The following is a 26446-nucleotide window of genomic DNA, read 5'->3' on the forward strand; positions in this document are numbered from 1 at the left end:
GAATTTTCCCATTTCATCCTCTCACCCACCTGTCAAACAGGGGCTTGTCCCCACAGTCGAAGGCCTCCTGCAGCTCCCTGACCAGGTTGGCCTGTCCTGGCATTCGAAAGAGACCTTCCTCATCCAGACCCCTCTCTCTGATAAAGTCCACACACTGCTCAACCAGCAGGGGTGCAAGGCGGGGGCCAAACTTCTTTTCGTACTGCACTGTGTCCTCTAGATGCTGGCCAAATATCCCTGTTGACAGATGGAAGAAACATAACATGTCAGGGCTTTCTGAAGGCACGAGGCCGTAGTTGGTTTTTGGATTGTGGAGCAAGTGATGAAAATATTTACATTTATTCTGTGGGAAAATTGAATATGACAGGATGTTTCTGGAACAGCATTTTTTGGTTATTTGTAGCCTTCATATGATTACAAAGATAATTAATAAATAAATAAAAAGTGACAGTTAACATGAACAGAGGAAAAAAATGCCCAGAATAAATATGCAATTTTATGCCAGGTTATTACCTGTTGTTTGGCTGCAGCAGTCACAGCTGGATGTTAGCTTGCAGTAATGGTAGTAATTGAAAGAACAGGAGCTGCACAGTTGCAGAAAGCGTTTGTCATACCTCCCCAGCCCACATTTCACCATGTTCATCCATTCCTGTTCAGGCATTTGACTCTTGTAGCTGGTAATTAATCTTTCATTTATCCCACAGACTTCAGCAGAAACAAGCCAAGTTGAGGAAAATGACAGAGAAGCTTGGAAAGAGCAGCTGAGGAAGCAGAGACATGTTGCATGGGATCTGCTGTGACTGCAGTGCTGCTGTTAAGGAGGGGTCTATGATTTGGCACAGATCTATTCTGGACACAGAGGCAGCAGACTGGCACATTTTGCCTGTGAACTGGAGAGGGAGGCTGGAAATACCACCCAGCCGGTCAGGGGATTCACTCTGAACATACACAGCAAAATCTCCAGTGTTAATTTAACACTGGAGATTTTGCTGTGTAGGTGTCAGTGTATTGACTTTCACTGTGCATTTAGTATGAATGTTGAGGGGAAAGTGAAAATTCTAGTGATATAGGCTAATGATAAGCTAAGCTAATGCGCAAAAATATATTATTATATATTCATTCTATTGTTTCTTTTTCACAATTTTTTTTCTATCTCGTTTTAAAACTTTTCCTTTGGAAAGATAAACCCCCGCGTATCAGCTTAAAAACGCTTCAAAGAACCAAGGATAAAGTCCCCTTCTGGCCACATGTGCCTCAATTTTATTCCACAACTTAGACATCCACATTACTCACACTCTCATAACACATACATATAGGGCCTTGAGGGTGGGCACGTTAACGGCGTCCAGTGGATGGTCTGTGTATTCAACCCCACCTCTGGCGCCGGTGCCCACCTCTCAATTTTAAATCCATGTAGACATTGAGGGCTCTCGGGAGGAGCCGTGCTAACGCCTGCTGCTCTCTGGCAGCAGCACCATGCTCTCCCGTGTTTTAAATGCACCTTAGAACAACACGCAGCAACACTACACATGAGCGAGAGAAGGGAGGTTTGGAGTCTTCACACACCCCTGTTCTCTGCTGGCCATTGGGGCGGGGGGGCTGGAAGGAGGTGTTGGCCGTCCCTGCTGCTGCGGAGCCTGGGGTGGTCTGCTTGCCTCCACCCCGGGGGAAAGGGTAACATCTCCTGGGTCTAGGTGCCGTTTCCCCCTCCAGGGGCGAGGGTACCTGGACCCGGGGTATAGAGTTTGTTTGGGGAGTGTGATTGTGTGTACAGTGTCCATGTATGTCTATCCCTACGTTGGGTTAGTGCTGAGTATTTGTATATGTGTGCATGAGGGTGGGAATGCATGTTTGTGTCCGTGTCTATATGTCAGGTCGGGTCTTACACTCCACCTCTCTGGGAACTCCCAGGCCCTCCAAGGCCTATCTCCCCTCACCACACTCCCTGCCGTTAACTGATGCCCTCAGGGGTCGGTGCGTTGGTGGTTCTTGGTGACCGGGGCTGGGCGCTCAGGTATGTACCGGCTCACTCCCGGTGACTACTTGGCGGGGCCTGGTGCCTGTTGCTCGGTCAGGCCTCTTCTGGGGCAAAGGGGGCCCTCGGGCCTCCGGCCTCTCGGCCTGCGGCTCAGTTCACTCTGGCACAGCTGGCTGCCGGCAGCTGGCGCCACTGCAGCCCCCTCTGGCTTCTGCTCCGTGGCTACTGGGTGACCCCTCATCTGGGGCTCTCCTCAGCTTTTCCCAGGAGGGTGGCACGGATGCCCCTCCGGTGGTCCTCCTTGGGCTCTCGCACTCTGGGGCCTCTGGATGTCTGGGGCCTGGATCTCCTCCATGCCTGCTTCATGCCCTGGGGGACGGGGCTATGGCTCTCTACATCCTCTAGCAGACTATTACATGTGGAAACCTGGAAACCATTTGAATACAAGCGCGCTGATCCACACAGGTGTGCACACAGGTGTTCACTGTTCATAGACATAAACTACACCTCTATTGGCTGCCATCTCCAAGCATATTGTGCACTGTCTGTCCTTTTTGCTACACAACAAAATTCAATATTTAGTATTTACTGCTGTTTACACTTAGCTAGATTAATGCGATGCTGTTGTGTTTAGTATGTTGCTCTGTTTTTTTTGCTTGTTTTCTCTTCTTTTTCTCTCAACAGGTGATCCAGGAGATTTTTTTTTCTTCTTTCTCTTTTTAAGTGCCCTTTTTCCACTGTCCCTCTCCCCTTCTGTTTTTCTTTTCCTTCATCTTTCTTTCTCCCTTTCCTATCCCTCAGTCATGTCTGTCCTGTTTGTAACAACTGAAAATAAAATAAAATAAATAATAACAACAAAGGTCGATCAAATGGACCAATACGGCAAGGCCGTGATGATCCATTTGCAAAGTAAATCCATTGGGTATCCTTGTTGGTCTGCAGACAACAAATCTGACGGCTAAAGAACCAAATGGGACAGGCAAAAAAAAAAAAAAAACAAAAAACTTTTTAAAGGTGCTTTAGTTTTTTTTCCTTTCGAAGACCTACACAAAAGCTAGCATTTTTTGCCATCTTTTCAACGGTCAAAAATCTAGAAAAAAACATGCTAGCTTTTTGTCCTAGCAGCACAAAAAGCTAGCATTTCAGAAAAGTTAACAAAAAGCTGGACAAAAATGCTGTTAGAATTTTATCAGTTGCTAGCACAAAATGCTAGCGTTTTAATAAAAAGCTAGCATAGACAAAAAACTAGCACATATTTATTACAAGATTAAAATGAATTATTATTTTTCCAATCTTTTGGGGGGTATTAAAAAAGTTCAGATAGTGAGAAATGCTGTCATTGTCCAAAACGATAAACATGTGACTGGAAAGATGACCCAGGACTCTTTACTCTCATTTCTTCATGCACCAAGTATAAAATCTATCTATCCATTTTCTTCTATTATCCAAATTGAGGGGGTGGCTAACACAGACACAAATACGTTACACTCACATTCACACTTAATGGTAATTTGGGACCTTTCAATTACTAACTGGATGCCTTTGGATTGTAGAAGTAAGCTGGAGAGAATCCACACAGACGCAGGGAGAACATGAAAACTACACACAGAAAGACCCCAGCAAGCCAGTGGATTCAAGCCCACATTTAAAACTTCTTGTTTTGTGAGAGCAGTGCTAACCTCCGTGCATAGCATTGTGGTATTGCAACTTTTTCTTAATTAATTAGGCCTATGCTAGCTATTTATAAACGTCTGTTATTTGTGTTTCTTGTGTGGACATTTAAGCTAGTCATGCTTGTCATAGATCTTCCCTTATTTTTCCATCAGCCAAGCTTACAGAACTTCTTTTTTTGGGTGTTTTTATTTTCTAAAATTGAGGGAATAAACAAAGATAAATGACTAATTTTCATAAAGAATAGGTCTGCTAGTTGCCAGCAGCTCTTAAACATGCTTTACTAAAGACAAGGATTAAAATTAGATTAATGATATCATACAGTATATTATTTATGTGTTATTTTACATTTATCCCCCTGTTAATATAGAGCTGCTTTGTAACCCAACACCTTCCTGCTCAGCTGCTCCTTATGCCCCACATCATAACCAGACAGGCCTGGTTATATTTCTGGCCTTAGACATCCCGAGCAGACAGGGTGAGAATTACCTGCAGGCTAAAGAAATGAGACAGAGTTGGGGTTGGAGATAGTTTGCATAGCTCAGCTCAAGTGTGTTACCTAAACATTAAAGACAGAGCAGAGATGTGGACTGCAGTCTTTTCTATTCTAGCAGAAAGAGCAAGTTTCATAAATTTTCCTCTCCTCAGGAGCTCCCTCTGCAGGAGGGGGAGATACAGGAGAGGTGGAGGAAGATCTCAGCCTGGGTGTTTATTGTCTTATGTAGTCTGGAAGAAGAGTGGATGGTGGGGTGGGTGCAGTTTTCTCTGTGGTGGGATTGGGTGGACTGTCCTGGGCTCTGTGGGGCCGGGAGGCGCTGCTGCGCTGGGCCCCGGTCTGGATGGGCCTGGGCCCCCATTCCCTGGCGGGTCGCGGAGTATGGGGGTGCCTACTGGGGTCAGCGGGGGAGCTGGCCCCAGGGAGGGATCACTTGCCCCTCCCTTCCTTCCCTCCCCATCTCCAGCTGCCTCCCTCTTCCCGCTCCACCACAACCACCCACACATGCAGGACCTTGGAGTAGGGGTATGTCACCAGGGTGCAGAGGAGGCCACCCCCCCGTCCCCTTCTGGCTGCCTCTGCCTCAATTTTATCCCACAACTTAGACATTCACATTACTCACACTCTCATTACACATACATATAGGATCTTGGGGGTGGGCACGATACACGGAGTCCAAAGTACCATCAGGGTGTACACCCCACCCCTGGCGTCGTTGCCCACCTCTCAATGTTAAATACACGTAGACATTGAGGGCTAGCAGGAGGGACCATGCGCTTACCTGCTGCTCTCTGGCAGGTAGCTCCAAGCCCTCCTGGGTTTTAAATGCACCTTAGAACACACATGCATCAACACTACAATGAGCGGGTGGAGGGAGGTTCGGAGTCTTCTCTCACCCCCATTCTCTGCGACCTGCTGGAGCGGGGGGGCTAGGAGGAGGAGTTGGCCGTCCGACTGCGGTCTGGAGTGTGGGGCCTTCCTGCTGCTGCGGAGTCGGGGCGGTCTGCCTCCCCCCACCGCAGGGAAAAGGGTAACACCACCTGGGTCTGGGTGCAGTTCCCCCCCTCCAGGGGCAAGGGTACCTAGACCTGGGGCTTAGAGTACGCTTGGGGAGTGTGATCGTGTGTACAGCGTCTCTTTATGTCTGTCTCCACGTTGGTTGAGTGTGGAGTAAGTGTATATGAGAGCATGAGGGTGGGAATGGATGTTTGTATATGTGTGTGCCTGTATTTCTGTGTCTATATGTCAGGTTGGGTGTCAGGCGCCACCTCTCTGGGGACATCTCAGGCCCTCCAAGGTTTGGAGGCCTATCTCCCCCTACCACCACTTCCCCTGCCAGTGGCGGACTCCCTCAGACATCTGTGCGTTGGTGGTTCTTTGTGTCCGGGGATGGGCGTCCAGGTACACACCGGCTCACTCCTTGGCGGCCGCTTATCGGGGCCTGGAGCCTGGGGCTTGCTCGGGCCACTTCGGAGGTGGGGTGCCCCCGGCCTCTCGGCCTGGGGCTCGGTCACTCAGGCACGGCTGGCTGCCGGCGGAGCTCACGGGCGCGTCACTGCAACTCCCCCTGGCTTCTGCTCCGCGGCTGCTGAGTGAGCCCTCATCTGGGACTCTCCTCAGCTCTTTCTGGGACAGTGGCGCGGCTGCCCCTCTGTTGGTCTTCCTTGGTCTCTTGTATTCTGGGGGCCTCTGGATGTCTGGAGTTTTGATCTCCTCCATACCTGCTTCATGCCCTGGAGGACGGGGCTGTGGCCCCCCCACACCCTCTAGCAGATCATTACATGAAGGAACCTTTTAAAAAACAAAAAACAAGCGCGTCCATGCTCACAGGTGTACACACGGGTGATCACACCCACAAACTACACCCTTTTTGGCTCCTACCTCAAAGCACACTGTGTTCTGTTGATCTTATGTGCTGCACAATAATGTTTAACATTTAGTATTTACTGTCATATTCCCATATATCATTGTGATGTTGTTTATTCTATTACTCTTGTTCTCTTCTGCTTGTTTTCTTTTTTCTTTCTCAGCAGGTGACCCAGGTGATTGATATATGCATTTTTTTTCTTTTTTTCTTCTTTTTTTTCTTTTTCTGCTCATTCTGTTGGTTTTTGGTTTTTGCCCTTCTCCCCCGTCCCTCTTCTCAGCTGTTTCTCTTTCCCTCTTTCTTTCTCCCCTTCTTTCCCCCAGTCAAGTCTGTCCCATATTCAGTAAGTGAAAATAAAATAAACAATAAAAGGTGAATCAAATGGACCATTATGGCAAGGCTGGGATGGTCAATTTGGTAAAGTAAATCCGTTGGGCATCTTTCTTTGCCTTTAGACAACAATTCTGATGGCAAAAGAGCCAAACGGGACAGGCTAAAAAAAAACAAAACAAAAAAAACAACAAAAAAAAACAAAAAAAACAAGCAGTGTTAGCTTGGCTTTTATGTTTGTATATTTTCCTTAGAGAAATATGGATTTTTAGTTGCTACTGATTGGTGGCCTAATATGTTTTTTTCGTGTTTCAGTTCAAAGGTTTGGCTTTACCTCCTCCAAATGGTGCCCAGATGACCCGCCGTATGGCCTTGACCCAGTCGTCCATATCGCTCTGGGAGTTTGCCATGAGCAGGAAGGATTCATGGCTGATGGGTGCCCGATCCTTCTCTCCTGTTCCGCCTGCGGGGACACACAAGGAAGAAGCGTATGAGTGAGTACAACAGAGATGAAATAGGGCTTAATCGTGGAATCAAACTTGTGCTCTGCAGTGTGATGCTACTAGATGGGTTTTATTTTTGGTTATTTGTTTGTTTTTTTGTCTTCATAGGGAACTGCCTCATAAATTTACCTTGAAATAAATGTCAAACTGCTCAGGACTTTCTCTGAAGTATCCTAGCAGTTGAATACAAGATAATAAATTGTTGAGAAGATGAACTCTAACAGAAAAAACATTTAAAACAAACCATTACTGTTAAGAATTAACAAGTAACTATTACAGATATCATAAACATGTAACATGATAAATAATAAGCCAAAAACCTCACAGATCTGATAAAGGGGAAATGATTATTTGGATTAAGTTGGAATTGTGATAGCAGCAGATTTCGCAGAGAGCATTGTTTACTAGTTACACATATATAAGTGAATTTGATCTTCTTTACCTTAAGGTGAAGAGGTTTTGAACTCTTATTAGGTCTCTATGTTATGCATGTTTGATACCAAAATAATACATTTAAACTGAAAACAAGTCCAAAACATACATTTGCACTGGACTTGAGTGGGCTAAATGCTGGGGTAAACGTTTTGGTTTGGTAAGGTGGATTCAATTCAATTCAATTCACCTCAAGGCACTTTATATTGTAAGGTAGACCCTACAATAACACATACAGGGAAAAACCCTGTAAAAAAAACTTTGGCGAAAGTGGGAAGGAAAAACTCCCTTTTAACAGGAAGAAACCTCCGGCAGAACCAGGCTCAGGGAGGAGCGGGGCCATCTGCTGCAACTGGTTGGGGAGAGAGAAGGAAGACAGGATAAAAGACATGCTGTGGACAAGAGCCAGAGATTGATAACAAGTGTGATTCAGTGTAGAGAGGTCTGTTAACACATAGTGGGTAATAAATGTAACTGAGGCAGAAAGACTCATAGGATGCATCATCGGAATCCCCCAGCAACCTACACCTATTGCAGCATAACTAACGGTGTGTTCACACCGAACGCGATAGAGGCAGGCAGAGCGTCAGGCTTACATGTAAAGTCAATGGAAAGGCGCGCTGACCCGCGATTGCGGCTCCCGCGAAAATTCGGAAGCAGATTTGCGTCGCGAAAACGCCAAAACGCCTGAAACGCGCGTGAGTGTAGCGCGTTTCAGGCGTTTGACTCGCGAAAAAAACCACGCGCGTGAGTTTATGTGTTGCATTTTGGGCATACACGCGTTTCGCGTCCCCCGCTCGAGTTAGAAAAATCTGAACTCCAGCGTCAAATCGCGCCGCGACAACCAATCAGGAGCCTGGTGACGTGGCTGTTACCTAGTTCAAAGAGGCAGATCCAGCCAAAGCCCTTTATTCTTCAATAGAAGGAAGGCTAATCAATGCCGTAGCAAACAACCCGGAGCCGTACGACACCAGCTGCTTTCTGGACCGAGACAGGAATATAAAGGACCGAGCTTGGAGGAAGATATGTAAAGAGATCGGGCAACCTGGTAAGTTCATTCATTTTTCTTAAGTTTTCTCTAAAGTTTTCACTGACCCGGGGAAGCCGCACAAAAGCTAGCAAGCCACCGCTATTTTCCCACTGACGTACAAATACCGTTCTGCTTTTAGGCATGTTGTCATTTAAGAATATATTTTATTGTTTATTAATAAACAGCACACAGTGGTCCCGCTGTTCATCTGTCACTGCCTCTTTTTTCTTAATTTTCATTTTCTTTTTTTTGCACCGGACAGCATTGCATTCTGCAGCCTGATTGACAAATCTCCTGCGCTTGCCAAATTTATCATGTTTGGTTTTGATAACCATCACGTCCAATAGAAAAAACAGCACAAAAACACCCATAACTATGAGCCTCATTCGGAAATAGAAACCTGCACCGCGAGGGAAAAAGGCGCACGAAAGTGGCAGGCAGATGAAGACAAAACACGGCATAATAATACTTTTACGTTTTGCAATCTACAAAGGTTTGCACTTTGAGAATCAATTGTGAGAACTGTGACCAATGTTCATGTGTGTGGGGAAAACAGTGTATAAAGTGCGTGGCCAGGGGCTAGTTATTCTGAGAACCCCTGCTGCAATAAATGAGGGACCACTGTCTACTCTATGATTATTATATTCAACCTGTTAACATTTAATACTGTATTGATAGAACCAACTGATTCTGAAGCAGAGCATCCCCTGTTGCTTCTCCTGGCTCCCCAGTCCCTGAGCTCCTGCTGCTGCACCCACAGATATGTACAGCAAGCACTGATACCTTTTTAGTCGGTGGGATTGCCTGTGATCACCTTTACTAAAGATCTACAACCAATCTGATTATATCCTGTTTTTGGTTTGTTTGTTTTTTTCAATGTTGAAATTAAAATCTAGTAGCAGCCTTCTCATTTCTTTGTGTTTTGTGCTGTTTTACAGGCTCACAGGGGAGGATGGCTCCGAGGCAGATGAGGGACGGGTCCCAGGACGGTCCATCGGTGGTGGAGCTGGAGCCACACCAGTCTCCAATGGAGCATTTCCTCCTCAGCCTGGTTCCTGCTCTGGAGAGCAGCTGGTCCTTTTTATTCCTGTCTCTCTGTAAATACTTATATTTTATATATTTATGCTTAATGTATTTCTGTGTGAGAATTTTAATATTATTTCAAATCAAAAATCAACCAAGATGGCGCCGCGTATGGTTGCCCTGGTGCTTCAGTGCGTTACTTTTGTTTTGTTTTTGTGCATTTCTTCTGTGTCTGGGCACTCCTCTGGATACTCGTACACCAGGGAAGAGCTCCTTAACTACAGGACTACAACGCCTGTGGATTTATTTCCAATATTTGTCGCATCTGCGGCAGATTTACTGCTGACTCTGACCAGGAAAGCGAGACGCCGAAAGAGAGGGAAGCGAGCCGGCGCACTCGTGCATTTGAGGAGACGCGGACTGCGAACTGCTCTTCCTGGGATCTTCCTTTCTAATGTACGCTCACTCGGGAATAAGATTGACGAACTGGCCCTGATGAGAAGCATGAACAGAGACTTTGCCTCCTCCTGTGTCTTATGTTTTACGGAGTCGTGGCTCAGTGAGAACATCCCAGACTGCGCGCTCAAGCTGGAGGGCTTCCATCTGCTGCGCGCGGACCGGCAGGCCGCTCTCTCCGGTAAGTCCAAAGGTGGAGGTCTCTGCTTCTACATCAATAGTGGCTGGTGCACAGATGTGACAGTGATTGCTCAGCACTGCTCTTCCTCTCTGGAATATCTTTTTATCCACTGCAAACCGTTTTATTCTCCGCGGGAGTTTGCTTCATTCATCCTGGCCGCTGTTTACATCCCGCCAGACGCAGATGCGCAGGCAGCTCAGTGCGCACTCGCGGAGCAGATTCTCCACACGGAGCGGACATTCCCGGACTCTCTCAAAGAAAGTGCACAAGTAAAACTGCGGTGTTAAGCGATGCGGTTGAAAAATTTGAGTGCGCCTAACTTTTGTGCTGGTACGCCTAAATTTTTAAAGTTAGGCGCCCATGTCAAAAAGTTAGTCTAGAGCCCTGGGGAGGATTCAGGGTTTCCTGATCCAGCACTAACAACAAGCTTTAGCAAAAAAGGAAAGTTTCAAGCCTAATCTTAAAAGTGGAGATACAGTTTCTTGTTTCTTGTTCTAGAACTGTATTCAAAGCCTACTTGGGAGCTAGTGTATTGCAGATCCTTGACACAGTGCTTTTGAGACTAGCATCTTTGGCTAAAAGGGTATCTATCAATGTTGCTCGGGGTATCTCAGAGACAGAACGGTAATGGTTGTGTGAATAACAGTACAAATGAAAGATAATTCCTCTGCTAGTCGATTGAATGTCCTAAACATCCCAAAGGTGCTCTTGGACTAAGAGCTGGATATTTACTTTTTATTTATTTATTTATTTCATTTTTAAGGGCATTTTAAAATCTAGAAAAGGTATATAGTTATAGGTTTTGGTACTGTGACTCTGTGAATATGGCTATGGGCTCAAAATGTGGTCATAAATATTTTGTACTTGTAAAAAAGATTTGTATGTGTAAAAAAGATTTGTGTGTGCGTAAAAAAGATTTGTGTGTGCGTAAAAAAGATTTGTATGTGTAAAAAGAATTTGTGTGTGCGTAAAAAAGATTTGTATGTGTAAAAAAGATTTGTGTGTGCGTAAAAAAGATTTGTGTGTGCGTAAAAAAGATTTGTATGTGTAAAAAAGATTTGTATGTGTAAAAAGAATTTGTGTGTGCGTAAAAAAGATTTGTATGTGTAAAAAAGATTTGTATGTGTAAAAAGAATTTGTGTGTGCGTAAAAAAGATTTGTATGTGTAAAAAAGATTTGTGTGTGCGTAAAAAAGATTTGTATGTGTAAAAAAGATTTGTGTGTGTAAAAAGAATTTGTGTGTGCGTAAAAAAGATTTGTATGTGTAAAAAAGATTTGTGTGTGCGTAAAAAAGATTTGTATGTGTAAAAAAGATTTGTGTGTGGACTTAGAAAAAAAACCCCTGCAAGTTACAAGTACGGATTTTTGACCCTATTTTTCTACCCTTCATCTGATTGGTTAATGTCATGTCAATCACAAATGTAACAATCCAATCAGAGAACAGATGGGTTTGGCTGTCGGAGGGGCGCTTTTTTGAACTGCAGGTCCTTGAAGGGTGATACCGTTTGAAGCTGGAGGATCGCTATATAAATATCCGATAGCAGCTAGGTCCCCTAACTTTCAGTAGCTGTTGAAAGGAAAAAGTTGTGGTATATCAGTGGTTAGAAATAACATTATTACTTTAGGATTAGTTTAACACAAAGTCAGGGCTGACCCAGGACCATTGCTGTGAGTCACAGTGCGCAGCATAAAAGTCCTTTCACATCGGATGCAGGATACGCTGCTAATGCTAACTGCTAACTAAAAGCAAAGGATCCAGAATTTGTTACGCTGGCTGCTGGGCTCTGTGGGTTTTTGCAGCAGCTCTACCTGTACTAGATGCACCTGCTCCTTGTCTTTTCTATCTCTGACTTTATGTCCTCTACAAGAGGTTTTTTTTGCTAGTTCTTCAAATGTTCAATAAAAACATGTATGCTAATTCATAACGAAGAAAGCTTTGTAATAAAGACTGTCATTTCCAAAACACTGCCCGCCCCCACCCCGCAGTCCGCAGCGCTGTTGAAAAGGCTGTGGAAGTCCCTGTATTAAACACATAGACCTGTGACATAAAAATCACCAAACTCGGACGACCACAGACTGTTTTCCTTCGTGGTGATGAAGGAAAACGCTGGGTTGGCATGTAAAAGGGCATTTATTCCCTTCAAAGACCTGCAGTTCAAAAAAAGCGCCCCTCGACAGCCAAACCCATCTGTTCTCTGATTGGATTGTTACATTTGTGATTGACATGACATTGACCAATCAGATGAAGGGAAGAAAAATAGGGTCAAAAATCCGTACTTGTAACTTGCAGGTTTTTTTTTTCTAAGTCCACACACAAATCTTTTTTACACATACAAATCTTTTTTACGCACACACAAATCTTTTTTACGCACACACAAATTCTTTTTACACATACAAATCTTTTTTACAAGTACAAAATATTTATGACCACATTTTGAGCCCATATATGGCCTCATGATGTAACAACAAAGAACAAGAGCTGATTTGAAGGACTGGAGAAACCACAGTTTTGCTGGTAGGGTGTTGATATCTAAATGTATAGTTTATTCATCAAACTGAACATTTTACAGACAATGACACTTGAAGATACACCCCCCCCCCCCCCCCCCCCACACACACACACACACACACACACACACATCCAACTTCTAAACAATTAAAAAAATAAATAACATAATCACATTTTGAAATAACCCCTCAATCTCTTGAAAACTCCTTTTTTAAATTTAAATTGAAGGTCTTAATTTAGGCTCAAATATCAACATCGTTTAAAGGTTTAAAAAATGTTATTTGAAGATGAACAAGGTAGCAGATTTTCTTTTCCCTCCCTAGATGAGACATTTAGATGGGACATTAGTGAATTCAAAGTGAAAATTATCTTATTTTATCAAAGATATTTTATAATATTTCTGACAGCAGCAAATGTCCATTTTTAAATTTTGTGTATTAAACTTGTTTCGTTTGGATAAACCAGGTTGAAAAATCACTGTGCTTTAGAAATGTGGGTTTCTTACCACTAGATGGCAGAGTTGTCCTATTGGGTGCTTGTACTTTTGCACTGTGACCCACACTGTGGTCCAGAGAAGAAGTGAGGGATCTAAAACATTAGCAAAGCTCATAGCTGCCTGAAAACATGTGGGGAAGAAAATCACATCGTACTGTAAACTCGGTGTGAGTCACAGTGAGCGACGCCAGGTTGATATAAGAATACCAAACATCTTATTTTTGTTTTTCAAATGTGTGAAATGTGATCTTCAGCAGCACTTGGGCATTAGGGTTAGATGTGGGCAATTGGCTGTGGCTGCACAGTCACTGTTGTTACAGTCATTTAGTTGTGAGAAGGGAAACCAAATATAAACAGTGGTGCTATAAAGCCAAGTGCCATTGTCACCCAGCTTTTCAAACTCACACTACCATGATCAACAATACACAGCGGCGTGTCATCACAAATGCTCCACTGTCTGGGAATACTGTGAGGAAATAGACTCACTGTCAAGCTTGCTTGTATTAATGAGCAATATCTGTAGTGTCATAGAAGCATGAGTCGTAAATAAGTCCACAGGAGAAGAGGGGTGATAAAAATGTAGAGAAGAGATTTGGACATTAAAGTGCTACCAGATCTCCTCTACACACACAGAGCCACTTAAATCGGAACATCCAAGCCTGGATTGACCAGCGACACAAAGATCCTATTTGCAGCCAGTTAAGATAATGTTTACTGCAGACAGTCGTCTGACTGGGTTTTCCTCTTCAGCTCCCTGCAATGAATTTGATTTTGGTTGCTCCACACAGGCATGAGACAGAGGTTGACATTTGAGCCTGCAAAGAGGATAAATGTTTGCAGAGCACATGCGTAAAGCTGCAGTGTTAGGAGTTAGGAGTGCCTGTGTATATTCCATTGAAGATACGCCCTGGAGAAATCCTGCTTCAGTATTTAAATGTCACAAAGCTCATAGACACTGTGGAATAAACGATAAGGAGTGGAAAGGATGAGTGGAGGAGGACAGGAGTATAAACAAGAGCTCTCCTAGCTGAAGTTACTGTTAGAACTTAGTAAACTGTCACAATAGGTTGAGATACCTGCACTCAGTTGAGGTAGTGCATTACTTTCTCATCATAAGTATATTTATGTCCAGGGGTGCACACAAGTGAACACAAAAGACAGCATATTCTGCACCACATCTTTGTGCGTTCATCATTTGTTTGAAGCCAGCTCACCTCCTCTAACCACTTTTCCGAGAATACGCGCTTCTTTTGCGGTTCGGACTCTTCTGACATTTCTTTGGAGGTGGAGGAACACCAAAGTAATTACTTAAAGGAGCTTGCTTCTTCGACATCTTTAGGAGTTCTAAACAAAGGTCTGTCCTCCTCCAGAAAATCTTATGTACGCAAACGTGCGTTGCAACGTCTTATCTAGTGCACGTGTTTTATGTAGAGAGCGAATGCGCACCTGCGGACCACTTATGTGCAGCCCTGTTTATGTCACTTATATTTTTATCCTGTGGACTGGCTGTCTGTTTTCTTATTAAACAAAATTGAACAATTATTTTGCTGGCATCCCCCATCTATGAAGTTGCTTAAAAAAATGTATCAATTACCTATCATTTAAAAATCGTTTGAAATGTAATTAATTGACAGGAAAAGTAACACTATTATTTGTTACAGCAAACAAGCAAAAGACGTTTCAGTATGTTTGCATTAAAGGTTTTCAAATAATAAGAAATACAGGTAATATACTTGTGTCATCATCTGATTCAGCCGCAACATACCTGCAAAATATAAAAAGTAAAGCTTATAAATCTGGATACTGCCCCTCAGTAAGCTTCCAGAAACTGGACAATCAGAAGAATGTGGGTTTTTGAGAGGGAGCGGTTAAAGAGCATGAGCAGCTTGTTTCAGATAGTGGATGAACTAAGGAACTGCATAAAGGGTTGGTGTAAGATAAGCAGGTCAAGTTTTTTTTTTTAAGGGAAATCATATAAAGTTACTCTGTTAGTTACTATAGTTACTCTGAAGTTACTCTACTCCAGGAATGGACATATGGAGCTGTGTGCATGGGGTCTTTCCGGGTACTCCGGCTTCCTCCCAAAGACATGAAGTTAGTGGGGTTAGGTTAATTGGTAACTGTGTCTATGTGTCAGCCCTGTGACAGACTGGCGACCTGTCCAGGGTGTACCCTGCTTCTTGACCTGGGATAGGCTCCAAATGAATGAGTGACCAAGAAAGGGAAACAATAAAAACAATAAAAATAGATTACACAACAGGTTCTGCTTCCTGATATGTTGTACCAACTATACAGTGAGTGATGGCTACGAGATCAAATAGTGGTATGACCAAGTGGCAGCCTCTGAAACTTAAAAATGAAGTTCCTGAAAGACTGCACGTCCTCTAGTGGCCACTTGAGGCACCAGAAAGCAAGTAACTCCCAACAGACGGTCTCGTTAGAACGCCTAACTTTTGAGCATTAACAAGAATGTTTACAGCCTATGGGTGGTTTCCTGCTTCATAAGAACTTTACAGGGGGTTGAATGCAATAACTTTTCCACAAAGCTACCTGGACTTAGCACTCCACTTTTTCTTCCATATAAGCTTCTGGTTCCATGAAATCCACGTGCCAGCAACCAAAACACTAACATCAAACCTTCAAAATGTGTAGTCCAAAATGAGTGGGTCAAATGCCATAGGCTTTCTATCTACAGATATCTATAGTTTGACAATCTATTACAGACTGTAGCAGTGCTAACCATAACCAAAGACACAGATACCCTTGTAACCACAAAGTAGAACTATTGTATTCTCCAAACATGCATTACAGCACAGGAACAGCTGTAATTTACTAGTAGCTGTGTGCAAGTGACCTCTCAGTCATGCAAGTAACTGCCAAGAGACATTAATTTGCTCATAAGGGTATAAAACCACTTTACCTAAAACAGAAGGGAAGAAGTTCAACAAGTCAGTATACTGCAGTGTGAAAATATGAGTGGATTAAACTAAAAGAAAAGTTGTTAGACAGGAATTAGCCAGCTCAGTGCTTTTCTGCAAAGTAGTCAGCATGTCATTCTCTTTTGTATTCACATTTTGCAGCAAAGCTTTTCATATAATTGCTCTTGTTGAGGCATAGAAATTTTAAAAAAACACCATCCGTTAAAAGTGTTCTTTGTGGGGCAGGAGGACAGGGCGGTCATGTTAAATCTGTGAAAAAAAAGCTCCATAAATAAAAGTTCTAAACATGCTGTAAATCTGACAGTCTCAAAGCTGCTCGGCCGCTCCACCTCACTGTCTACTACACTTGTAAAAAATCTCCAGCATCTGTTTCCCGTTACCTTGGAGATGTTGTTTCTTCAGTCTGTCCGGTTTACAGCAGACCGGCCCCATGGCTGAGTGAGCGGCGTGGGCTGGGGCAGGCGCTGCCTCCGGCCTAAAGCTAGAGCTCGAAGGAGTGGCTCCTCCGCCACCACCGAGTCCGTTTGGAAGCAGATCAGTACGCAGGTAGCACCGATGGCCAGAACCTGCCAGCGAGGCATGCTCGATGCCAGCGGAAACTAAACCCCGTCAAATGACCCCAGCCTCTTACTCCTCACTCGTTTATTCTGCCCTTCCATTCACTCCTCTCTTCCTGTCTCTCACATTCAGCAGTGTGGGCAGCAGGTCCGTTCCCTCAGCCCCCCTGGGGAGAAGCAAATCCCTGAGGAGGAGTGTAACAAGTCTCTCCCTCTCTCTTTCTGAGTGTGCAGTATCTGGGAGATGGGCTGTCCTCCAGTCTTTGTCAAACAAACCCGTACACACACACACACACACACACACACACACACACATATACACACACATATACAAAGAGAAACGGGGCAGTTCCTATCAGGCTCTGTGAGACAGATTCTTCCTTAAATGAGACAGAACAAAAAACATGTTACTGATACATATCCCTTTTACAAACTATTCTAGACATTTCTGAAGCTGGTTGCAATTTCAGAAAACTTTAGGAAGATGTGTTGTTCTGTCTTGTAAAATGTCTCTTGAGCAATTTAACCAGCCAATATGTGACCATGTATTCTGTTGACAGAAAAGAAGCAAAAAAGAAAACACAAGCATATTTTTCATACCCGCTGCTATAAAATACTGTTAATGTGATGCATCTTGCATGCATCTGACTCATTTAAAGTCAGAGAGAATCAACATGGGACCCAACATGTAGCTGTGTTAATGTTACAAAGGTCAAAGTGTAAAGAGAACTGGTTCTTTACTTGCAGTCAGACATTTAGGGTTGCCATATGAGGCAAAATGGCTTTTCAAACACACAAAAATCCTATGTGTGTGTGTCTGTGTGTATTATTCATCCATGGGTGATGTACTGTGTGAGCAACTAGTCCACAGCAGAAGCTATCACATTTGCACACCGCAATTGCATGTGCTCTTGTCCAGGTGGCTTATCATTGCGCCGCACCGCCAGAATAAAGGGTTAATATCCTCGAGCCAGCCGTTAAGTTAAAAAAGAATAATTTAAGATATCTACTTATTTGCTTATTTCCCTCATGCCTGTAGGCTTTAAGACAAGCTCAATTCAGACTCAGGCACATGACTGTTGAATCGGCTTTGTTTGGGTGCGCTGCTAGCTTTGTCTCGAGTACACACTGATTTAAAAAAAAAAAAAAAAACATAATAGAAGCCCAGTTTTTAATTGCAGGCATGCAGAACTACTCATGTTATTTCAGACAAATGCCAAAAGGAATTTGGTGTTTTTTCTGCTTCCACTCAAGTGATATTTAAGAGAGGGCTGTCTGCAGAGATGCAGGATAAATGCAGGCTGGTTATGACTTTGATGTTTCACATTTGTCAAACACTGAAAACCATTCAGCAGCACTTGCTTGCTTGCATGGGGGTTATTGTGTTGCTAGTGTCTCCCTTGCGTCTACCTTTTCCAATACGGTTGGCTACTTAGCACCACAAAAAAGAATGACCAGTAGATTTACTCTGCAGCCAGACACACACACACACACACACACACACACACACACACACACACACACAAACGTAATCTTGCCAGAGCAGAGTCTATCAGTCAATGACATGACCCAGATGAAAAGCCAAGGTCTCTGGGCTCCCTTGAAAGACAAGGCTACTATTACAGCAGACAAAAGAGTGCTGAAAGTGAAGGAAAACCAGGCGCTGATTTATCAGCACTGATAGAAAAGTCCCCACCTTCATTTCTGGTCTGACCTCATATCGAGGGGTTACCAGTGCAGAAGTCCCAAACAGCTGCAGTGCGTGTGGGTTGCACTGCTGCTCATGACTGCCTGTTGCAAACAGATGTAGTTCAAAATGGTTCACTTTTAAACCTTTACATACAAATGATTCATTTTCCAGCCAGAAATAAAAGGTGAACCTAATGTGAGGGAACATAGAGATCCATGCACTATTTAACCATTTTAAACGGGAGAGTGAATTTGGGCTGCAATCTGTTTGTCTTTTTCTCAAATCTGTTTGTGTACAAATCATAAAAACTGAAAAAAAACTATGGATACTGACAATAATTTGACCATCAAATATGTTTGATTCAGTTCATCTTTATTACATATTGGGCAATAATGCAGCCCCTCAGGTCATCTTCTACCTGAAACAAGCTTGTTAACCCTTCCCATTTAACCCTCTGAACTGTAAATCATCATAGGTGTTGATGCTAGCCCTACCCATACTCTAACCTCATATTCTGAGGTTTTCTTTGTTCCCTGATTTCCAGCTCAACAAAAAAATCTGCTTGCCTGGAATTAGAGGTAGGGCTAGCGTTAGGGTTTTCTTTGATGATTATACTTTCTATATCTGCAAGTCCATTAGAGGGTCTGAGTTATGTAAATTTTGTCATTGGGCGATGAGGGTCCGTGCGGACCACATGCTTCCTTGGTTTTTGTGACCACATAGACTTGTCTGCGGAGAATTTCCGTTACAATGGACAAACTACACATGCTCCCCGGGTGGTGGACTTCAAAGAAATATAACAGAAATGACTACTCTGCAATCAGGTCTCCAGCTGTCTGCAGTGGAGGAAAATCAAGGCTTTAGACTTCTGAAGGTTAAAGGTCCTGATCCTATGCTTTACAGGCCCAACTATCAACGTGGGAACATAAATCCCCCATGAGGCCACCCCACCCCTTTGAATCCAGGTTTCTTCTGATTGGCTGTCCCTCACTAAAAGAACATTTGAACTCCAGGTGGGTGAGGCTGTTGCGCTCACAACCAGATCTGTGTGGCTGATGTGAGCATCTTACATATATATACACATATATATGTGTGTGTGTAATTGCTTAGAATCAGAATACTTTAATAATCCCTAAGGAAATTATGGCAAAATTATGGAAAGCATTTTCAGTGCTCAGAGTGAGTAGGAAAGTGCTATACTAGCCCATTTATATAGAATATGACTGAAAATTAGGAAACGCACAATAAAAATACCCTTAAAAAAATTAGCTGCCACCTAATTAACTAACAGATTAACATTTTTAGGTCTCTGCTCTATGTAAACGTATGCAAATGTAAATTTTACAAAAGACAAAATTCCTGTTTATTGTATAACAGAGACTACAACATAGCAACACGGCACTCCACTGTATATGTTATAGTGGCGAATCACTGTTCAGTGAGCTCATTATTGTATGTTTCAAGAGGGACCGCTCTGTGAAATTGGCTGCACACATGGCCAGACACATTAATGATTGCTTTAGAAATGAGAGGAAGCATCATTTTAACACAAGGTACAGACTCAAATCTCCAAGCCTATTCATTTCATACTAACGGGAGCGTGTAAACCTTCATCACACTAAGCCGATTACAGGCTGGAGGAAGAAAGGGCATGCTAACACGTGCTTCTGCGCTGAGCAGACAACAAATCTAACGTGATGTAAACAGCAGATGGAGTCGTCATAAATTATGGACAGGAGGGAAAACATAACTTATACAGACTGATCCCGATAAGCTTTTATTACAGTTAGAATCCGGCAGGATGTGGACTGTGGATGTGACTAACTTCCACACTCAGCATGTACACACCTAACATGAACTGAATTTCTTTGGAGTCTTGTGGTTCCTGCATCCTTCTAAATTATATTTGTCTCCTTTGACTGACCTCCTCCTCTCCTCTTTCTTTACACTCTTCTCCTGCCTTCTGTGCTTCTTACAGTCCACTCACATGTCGGGGTTCTTAAGACTTTTCTGGGGTTCACACCCGTCTGCGATATTGACTGGCCTTAAACAAACCACATAGACACTCACAAGCCTGTCGGCCAGTCTAAACAGAAGAAAGGATCTCCAAGCAAACACCACAGAATGTGTAATAAACAGTCAAACTATTACAGAGGTCATTTGCAGTATGGATTAGAGCAGCGGTCCCCAACCCCCGGGCCTTGGACCGGTACCGGTCCGTGAGTCGTTTGGTACCGGGCCGCGAGAGTTGAGGCTCAGGTGTAAAATGTATGGTTTTCAGGGTTTTTATCGGTTTTTAGCGTTATTTTGTTATCGTTTTTTCGTTAACTCGATTTTCCTGGGTCTTTGGGTCATGTGTTATGAATAAATCTTCTTTTTTTCGGTACCGGTACTAGTTTTATTTTGTTGTATTTATCCGCGACACCTTAAAGGCCGGTCCGTGAAAATATTGTCGGGCATAAACCGGTCCGTGACGCAAAAAAGGTTGGAGACCGCTGGATTAGACAACCCGATTTAGAGATTATACCTGTAGCTCTGTGGCTGTTTAGTTGTGGCCCATTTTTATACTCATATCTTCTTAGATATGTCTTAATATACACTTTAAACTGCTGCTCAGAGATGGTATTATTTTAATCTGTTACACAAAAGGTTAAGTATTATGACAAACTTCACCTTCATGACAATAAAATGTGTTGTATTGATTGAGTGAAACCTTGGAAAGCCATGTGAGGTCAATCTAGCTAGACCAGTTGGCCACAGGCAGTGCTTCTGTGTTTGAAGCATGACGGCTCACTAACAGTCCTGAAATCTACGGTCTCAGAGCAACAGCATGATGGAGGGCGAGGCTGTTCTCTGTCTTATTTTATGTTACGCTCACACAGTAATTGACTTTCATGCTCACACGCCACAAGCTAGAAATACAACACTGGAACTGCCAGCACTGAGGTCAAGAGACGCAAGACAAGGAGGCAGACACTGTGGACAACAGCGCTCTCTAGTGTTAGCAAACAGAGTAGGAACTAAAGAATAAATAGAGTCCAGGCACAATGCATACGAGTAGGTATGTGAGGCGATATGAGATGGTGAATAGCAAATTTAATGCTAACTATAACAGCTAGGAGAGAGTAAAATTATTTTACAGGTTCTTTTTTAATACAAAAGGAAGCTCAGTGAAATTAATGTTATGCAAACTAGCAACTGATGGGAATTCCTTGCTGCTTCCTGTATCTAATCTGTGGTCACGTGACTTCAGATATTTGCATCGCTCACCATAAAACAGGATATTACATTTTTGGCTCAGACGGTCAGCACAGAGATAAACGCACAATGGGAAACCTGCAGGTTTTTGTGATAAGGGTGCAGAGAATAAGGGATCTCACCTGGTACGATCTCAAACAGGTGCCTTCCTGGTTCGTCTGGATTAGCTGTGAGTTCATTGACCAGGCATCCCTGCAGTGGTATACAGCCCTGAAACGTACAGGAAGAAGCTTTCAAATAGTTTCCCACCACAGAAGCATCGATTTCCTTTGTCTTTTCTCCACTTTCACTAGTTTCTCGACTTTTTACTTATATTTTACTGTAACTTTCCAGAAAACTGGCTAAAGAAAGAAAGAAAGAAAGAAAGACAAATATGAGGAGCTGGGCACACTGAGATAAACACTTGTGGTTTGGAGTGACCGTGACCTACAACATGACCTGTGATGGATGTAAATTTCCTGGCTTCTGTGACGAAACACTCGGTCAGTTGGTAGTTTATGAAAATCTTATTTTAACAGGTAACCTTATCTATGGCCAATGTTTAGGATGCAAATGAGTCCAAGCCTGTGATAAAATCTGTTTTTGTGCCCCACTTGACTCCCTGCAGTGGTGACACCCTCTCTCGAGCTCTGCATTGATTATTGGTGTTCTCTGTTTTCAGTCACCTCTGCCAACGTGTTATCACAGCTTCCAAATAGTTTGCTTGTGGTCTCTATTCCTAACTAAACTCTCAGTTATTCTGGCAGGATATGGTGGAAACTCCAGGCTAATTTTAAGATCATTTGACAGACAGGTACAGCTAGTACCTGCGTAACCCTCTGAGGTCTAAACCCAAACCTGTGTCATGTTTTCAAGGGTTATGGTTTAACTCTGTTAGGTCTAAGTCATCATTGATGATCTTTTTAAGTTGAAATTTGGCACGCCATTTGGAATGATATTAAGACTGAGGGTACTCCCATTAGGCAATCCAAAGTGTGGCCAAGCATGCTGGACCAACAGTGCCCGATTCTTTTGGGATTGCTGCAAATTGTGCTTGGGCAAGTGTGCCATGCCCTGACCTGCTCAAAGAGGCGTCCCTGGCTGATTGATCTGGAGTGATTGACCATGTCTAAGAAAAGATCTTCAGTCCTTTGTCAATAACCGACTCTGCAAACCTGAGGACTGGGTGTGACTGATTCCAAAAGCAGCCCCAAATGAACCACAAAATAGCGCACAGAGTTACTCGGATTCTGCAAGATTGCCTGTTTTTGCCATTACATCGTAATAAAATGTGTGCATGACGGGCTTGAGTCTGACTTAGTTGCCTACTCTCACCCCCCCACCTCCTGTTTCCTCCCTCCTTATTACTCACCTCTTAGCCCCTCTAAAAATTTAAGCAGCTACTCCTGTGATTGAACAGGGACCCACACAGATTATCAGAATACATTATCCAGATCAATACCCATTTAGCCCCGAGAACTTAGGGCCAAGTGAGCTGTGAAGAGATGCCAGCGTCTGTAGGTCGGCCCCGTTAATCTCCACACTGGCATCCTCCATCAAACAGGCAGAAGAGTCTGCCAAACAGCCTCAGCCTGAGGGCCGGGCTGTCGCCAGCATTAGTCGCCATGGCAACAAATGGAAAGGGGTGGAAGCTGTGGATGGATAGAGCACAGGGGCAGGGCAGGATGGGTGTCCCAAGGGTGCTATGTGCTCAGAATAACACAAGTAGCTGGCTGGGGATGAATGACTAAGAAAAGGCAACACGTAACCCAAGAACACAAATCACGCAGAAAAGTAGGCTAGATAGCACTGTTTGTCCTTCCCTGCATTTTAACCAATGATACGGGAACTGTGCGCACATGTAAGAGCTTCAAAGCAGCTGCAAACAGATGCGGCCACGCCTACTTTAACCTCGTTTGTACACGAATGCCAGTCAGTTATTATTCTAGCCTGGCCTCTCGAGGTTTGTTCACACTTTTATCTCACGTTGGCAACAGTGCAACATGAACAGCTAGCGCATTGTTACTCATGGACATTACGCAGTGCTGTTGATCGGTACCGTGTGCCTAGATCTGGACCTGAAGCACCCCAGACTCGTCCTGTTTGGCGCGTGCCATGCCCAGGTCTATAGACGCACGCCTCTTAAAAGTAATCGGTGCCAGAAGTGGACGTAAAGCAAGAAACGAAGGAGCAGTAAAGAATTACTGGAACAGAAAGCCATGTACAATGCTGATGCTGCCAAGGTTTCGGAGCACCATAATGTCAGGCTGAAAAAATCTAAAATCATATGAAAGCAGTAAGTGATGGGGTTGGGCATGAATCAAATCAAAACAAAACCAAATATAAACTTTAAGTTTAAGCTGTTTTTAAGCTTTTTTTGTTTATTTTGTCAAAGGTTTTGTGTATTACAACCAGAGTCATGGTTGTGTGATGGTGGTGCCCTTTGTGTACCGCCAGATAACTGGACTCTGTTTGTTCAGCAGTGTATTCCACCCCCCCAGACCAACACACACGATGAAAAGGAAAAGAAAACCCCCATAGATCCTCATCCAGCGCTGCCTTCCCTGCTACCAATTATCACATCCTTTCATCTTGGTAGTGGGGCAGTCATGTTCTGTTCGCAACGCCCTCCCCACCCACACCTCCGACCACACTCCCGGCCTCGGGTTTCCTATTGATTAAGAGATGAGAGGGTTAAAAAAAAAGGCCAGAATCACAGTTTCTCACACAACTCAGAGGGTGTGCATGCATGAGTGGGTTTGTGATGGTGTGTGTGTGTGTTGTGTGTGTGCGCGTGTGCAGTCAGCCACACTCAGCACATGTGACTTGAATCCCTTGGAAGTTGCGAATCAATATGAGCTGGATGAGTATTGGCAAGCTCTGATTAAAGACTGTCATTTTTTCTCCTCAAAATTGGAGACAGAGAAGTGTGGAACACATCATTGTGTGTGTGTGTGTGTGTGTGTGTGTGTGTGTGTGTGTGTGTGTGTGTGTGTGTGTGTGTGTGTGTGTGTGTGTGGGCATCAGTCAATCATGAACCTTCTGTCTTTTATTGTTGGATTACATCACTCCTTGTTGCATCTACAACTAAACCTATTAGCTTCACTGAATCTCCACCTAAAAGTATTCGATATAAGTGTGTGTGTGTTTGTGTTTTGTAGGAATGCAGAGTGGGAAAATGTGAGTCAGCTGTTTGCCACAGTTCAACAAAGAAGCAATGGGATTGATTGGAGGTTTACTCTGTAGACAATTTTACAATGATGTACTAATGCAGTAGGAAGACAGGCGTCACACGCTGCCCTGCTGTTTGTACTAATGCACTGAAGCGTCTGCTGAGTGTGGTGAGTTATCATTACAGCTGAGTGTTTTCATCTGACAGCAATAAAGCACACGCAGTGTTACTGTTGGTAGCGGTCACTCATTGTACATAATTAGCTCCAAGCCTTGATGTTTTTAACTATGAGAACCATGAGGAGGCAGAATTGGAATTTGTTACTTACTTACATGTAAATGTAAAAAAATGAGGTGTTTAGCAAATATAAATAATAATATTGGATAAATATAAGCTTTAAGAATGTGCCTTATTGCACTCTGCACTTTTATTAGTCATTGTTCAAGTTTTTAGGGATAAATAGGGATAAATGTTTTTTCTGCGTATCTTCAGTGTGTCTTTGATTTATTACTGTTAGTTTATTGCTTTATATTTATTGCTTTATTCAAATGTAATCATTTGTAGTGGCAGTATCTGCCTAGTGCAGCTGCATAAGGTGCTCAAGAAGAAGTGATATTGATATATGTTGTTATATGTTGCATTTTTCCCACCCCTAAAGAAATGTTAAAAATCTGAAAATGAAATACTGAGCCACATATAATGTTACCCACATATATGTGGGTAACAGACATCTCCAAAAACGTTGGAGCACTTATATATGTGATGTCTTCATAAATCGAGCAGTTATTTGAAATTTACACAGCTACATTCTTGCCTGAAAATATCTTAAAAGTTTATTTTGTGACCCAGAAAGAGTAACATTAAAACTAAGTAGCCTGTTTACTTCATAAACCTCTCTATTGCCCCCAAGTAGCCAATAAATGGAATGAATGAATGTTTAAGGTGGGTTTAAGTCCAGTGCTCAACTGTAGAGTGACTTAAAACAAGCAGATTTCTCACAGATGGGAATTAGGATAATTTTTTCTTGAGGTAATGGCTCAACGTGCTGTTTGGCAAAACTGCAATCAGTTCCAATGATACAGAAAAAATGTTTGGGAACAAAGTCGTTTACAGAGATGACGTCAGAGGAAAACAGGGCTTGCTCGAGAGTACTTAGGGATCAACAAGAGTTTCTTTAATTAATGGGCAATTTGCTCTGCCGCGTGAGCTGCTCATGCTTTGATTTGAAAGACCTAAATTAGTTTTTTCCCCTTCCCTCACTCAGACACTCAGACTGAACAAAAGCTTCAGATCAAATCATTTACATGAAGGTTTCTCATGTATTCAGCTGCACATTAAACTCCATATGTTTGAGCTGCATGACTCAGCTGTCCCGTCCTCCAAAAGGAAGCTGCACCTCATTATGTAAATATAATCACGCCGGCCAAAGAGCAGTGCTCCAGCTTTTAATTTCGCCACCCTCTGACTGTTTTCCGTTGTGTGTGAACGTGGCTGAAATATTACCTGCGGTTTGGTTTCTTCCTCGTCTTTGTAGAAGTAGAGCTGGTCCGAGCGCAGCACGAACCAGCGCAGCTGCCAGTTCTTCATGATGCTGCGCTGCTTCTTCAGCCACCCCGCCTTCAGAGCCCCCTCGTGGAGGCTCGGGGAGGCTGGGCGGCACGATCCTCGCGACACCTCGCTCATCACCATGCTCTTTGACCTGGCTGATGACACATACACAACACACAGCATATTTTTTAGGCTTATACACAAGCAGCTGAAAGCAAAGGATATTGTTTGTTTTGATTTATTTACCATTTGTCTCATTGTTTGTGTTCTAGTAGGTGTATGTTGTCCCTCTTTTTTTATCCTGAATGCACATAGTGCTCTACCAGGGGCTT

The 26446-nt window shown here is 43.4% G+C and overlaps 1 protein-coding gene across 7 annotated transcripts in view; it reads right to left on the reverse strand.

Annotated features, from left to right (window-relative positions):
* The window catches only part of arhgap22b (Rho GTPase activating protein 22b), a 44655-nt gene that overhangs the window by 7185 nt on the left and 11024 nt on the right, over nt 1-26446 (reverse strand). For 3 of the 7 annotated variants that reach the window (XM_086302988.1, XM_086302983.1, XM_086302984.1), the window contains 4 exons: nt 26070-26269; nt 21538-21625; nt 6677-6805; nt 30-237 (listed from right to left, as the gene is read on the reverse strand). In XM_086302988.1, the coding sequence (XP_086159114.1) occupies nt 30-237; nt 6677-6805; nt 21538-21625; nt 26070-26269 (625 nt within the window). Of the gene's footprint in view, nt 1-29; nt 238-513; nt 4273-6676; nt 6806-16290; nt 16650-21537; nt 21626-22766; nt 23206-26069; nt 26364-26446 lie in introns of those variants that run through there. The other 4 variants (XM_086302982.1, XM_086302987.1, XM_086302985.1 and 1 more) reach the window with 4 other exon arrangements.

The sequence above is a fragment of the Aulonocara sp. 'chitande type north' Nkhata Bay genome, linkage group LG8 (assembly GCF_057382095.1).
Source record: "Aulonocara sp. 'chitande type north' Nkhata Bay isolate Kocher_YH1m ecotype deep benthic linkage group LG8, A_spYH_male_GT1.1, whole genome shotgun sequence".
In the NCBI taxonomy this organism is placed as follows: domain Eukaryota; kingdom Metazoa; phylum Chordata; class Actinopteri; order Cichliformes; family Cichlidae; genus Aulonocara; species Aulonocara sp. 'chitande type north' Nkhata Bay.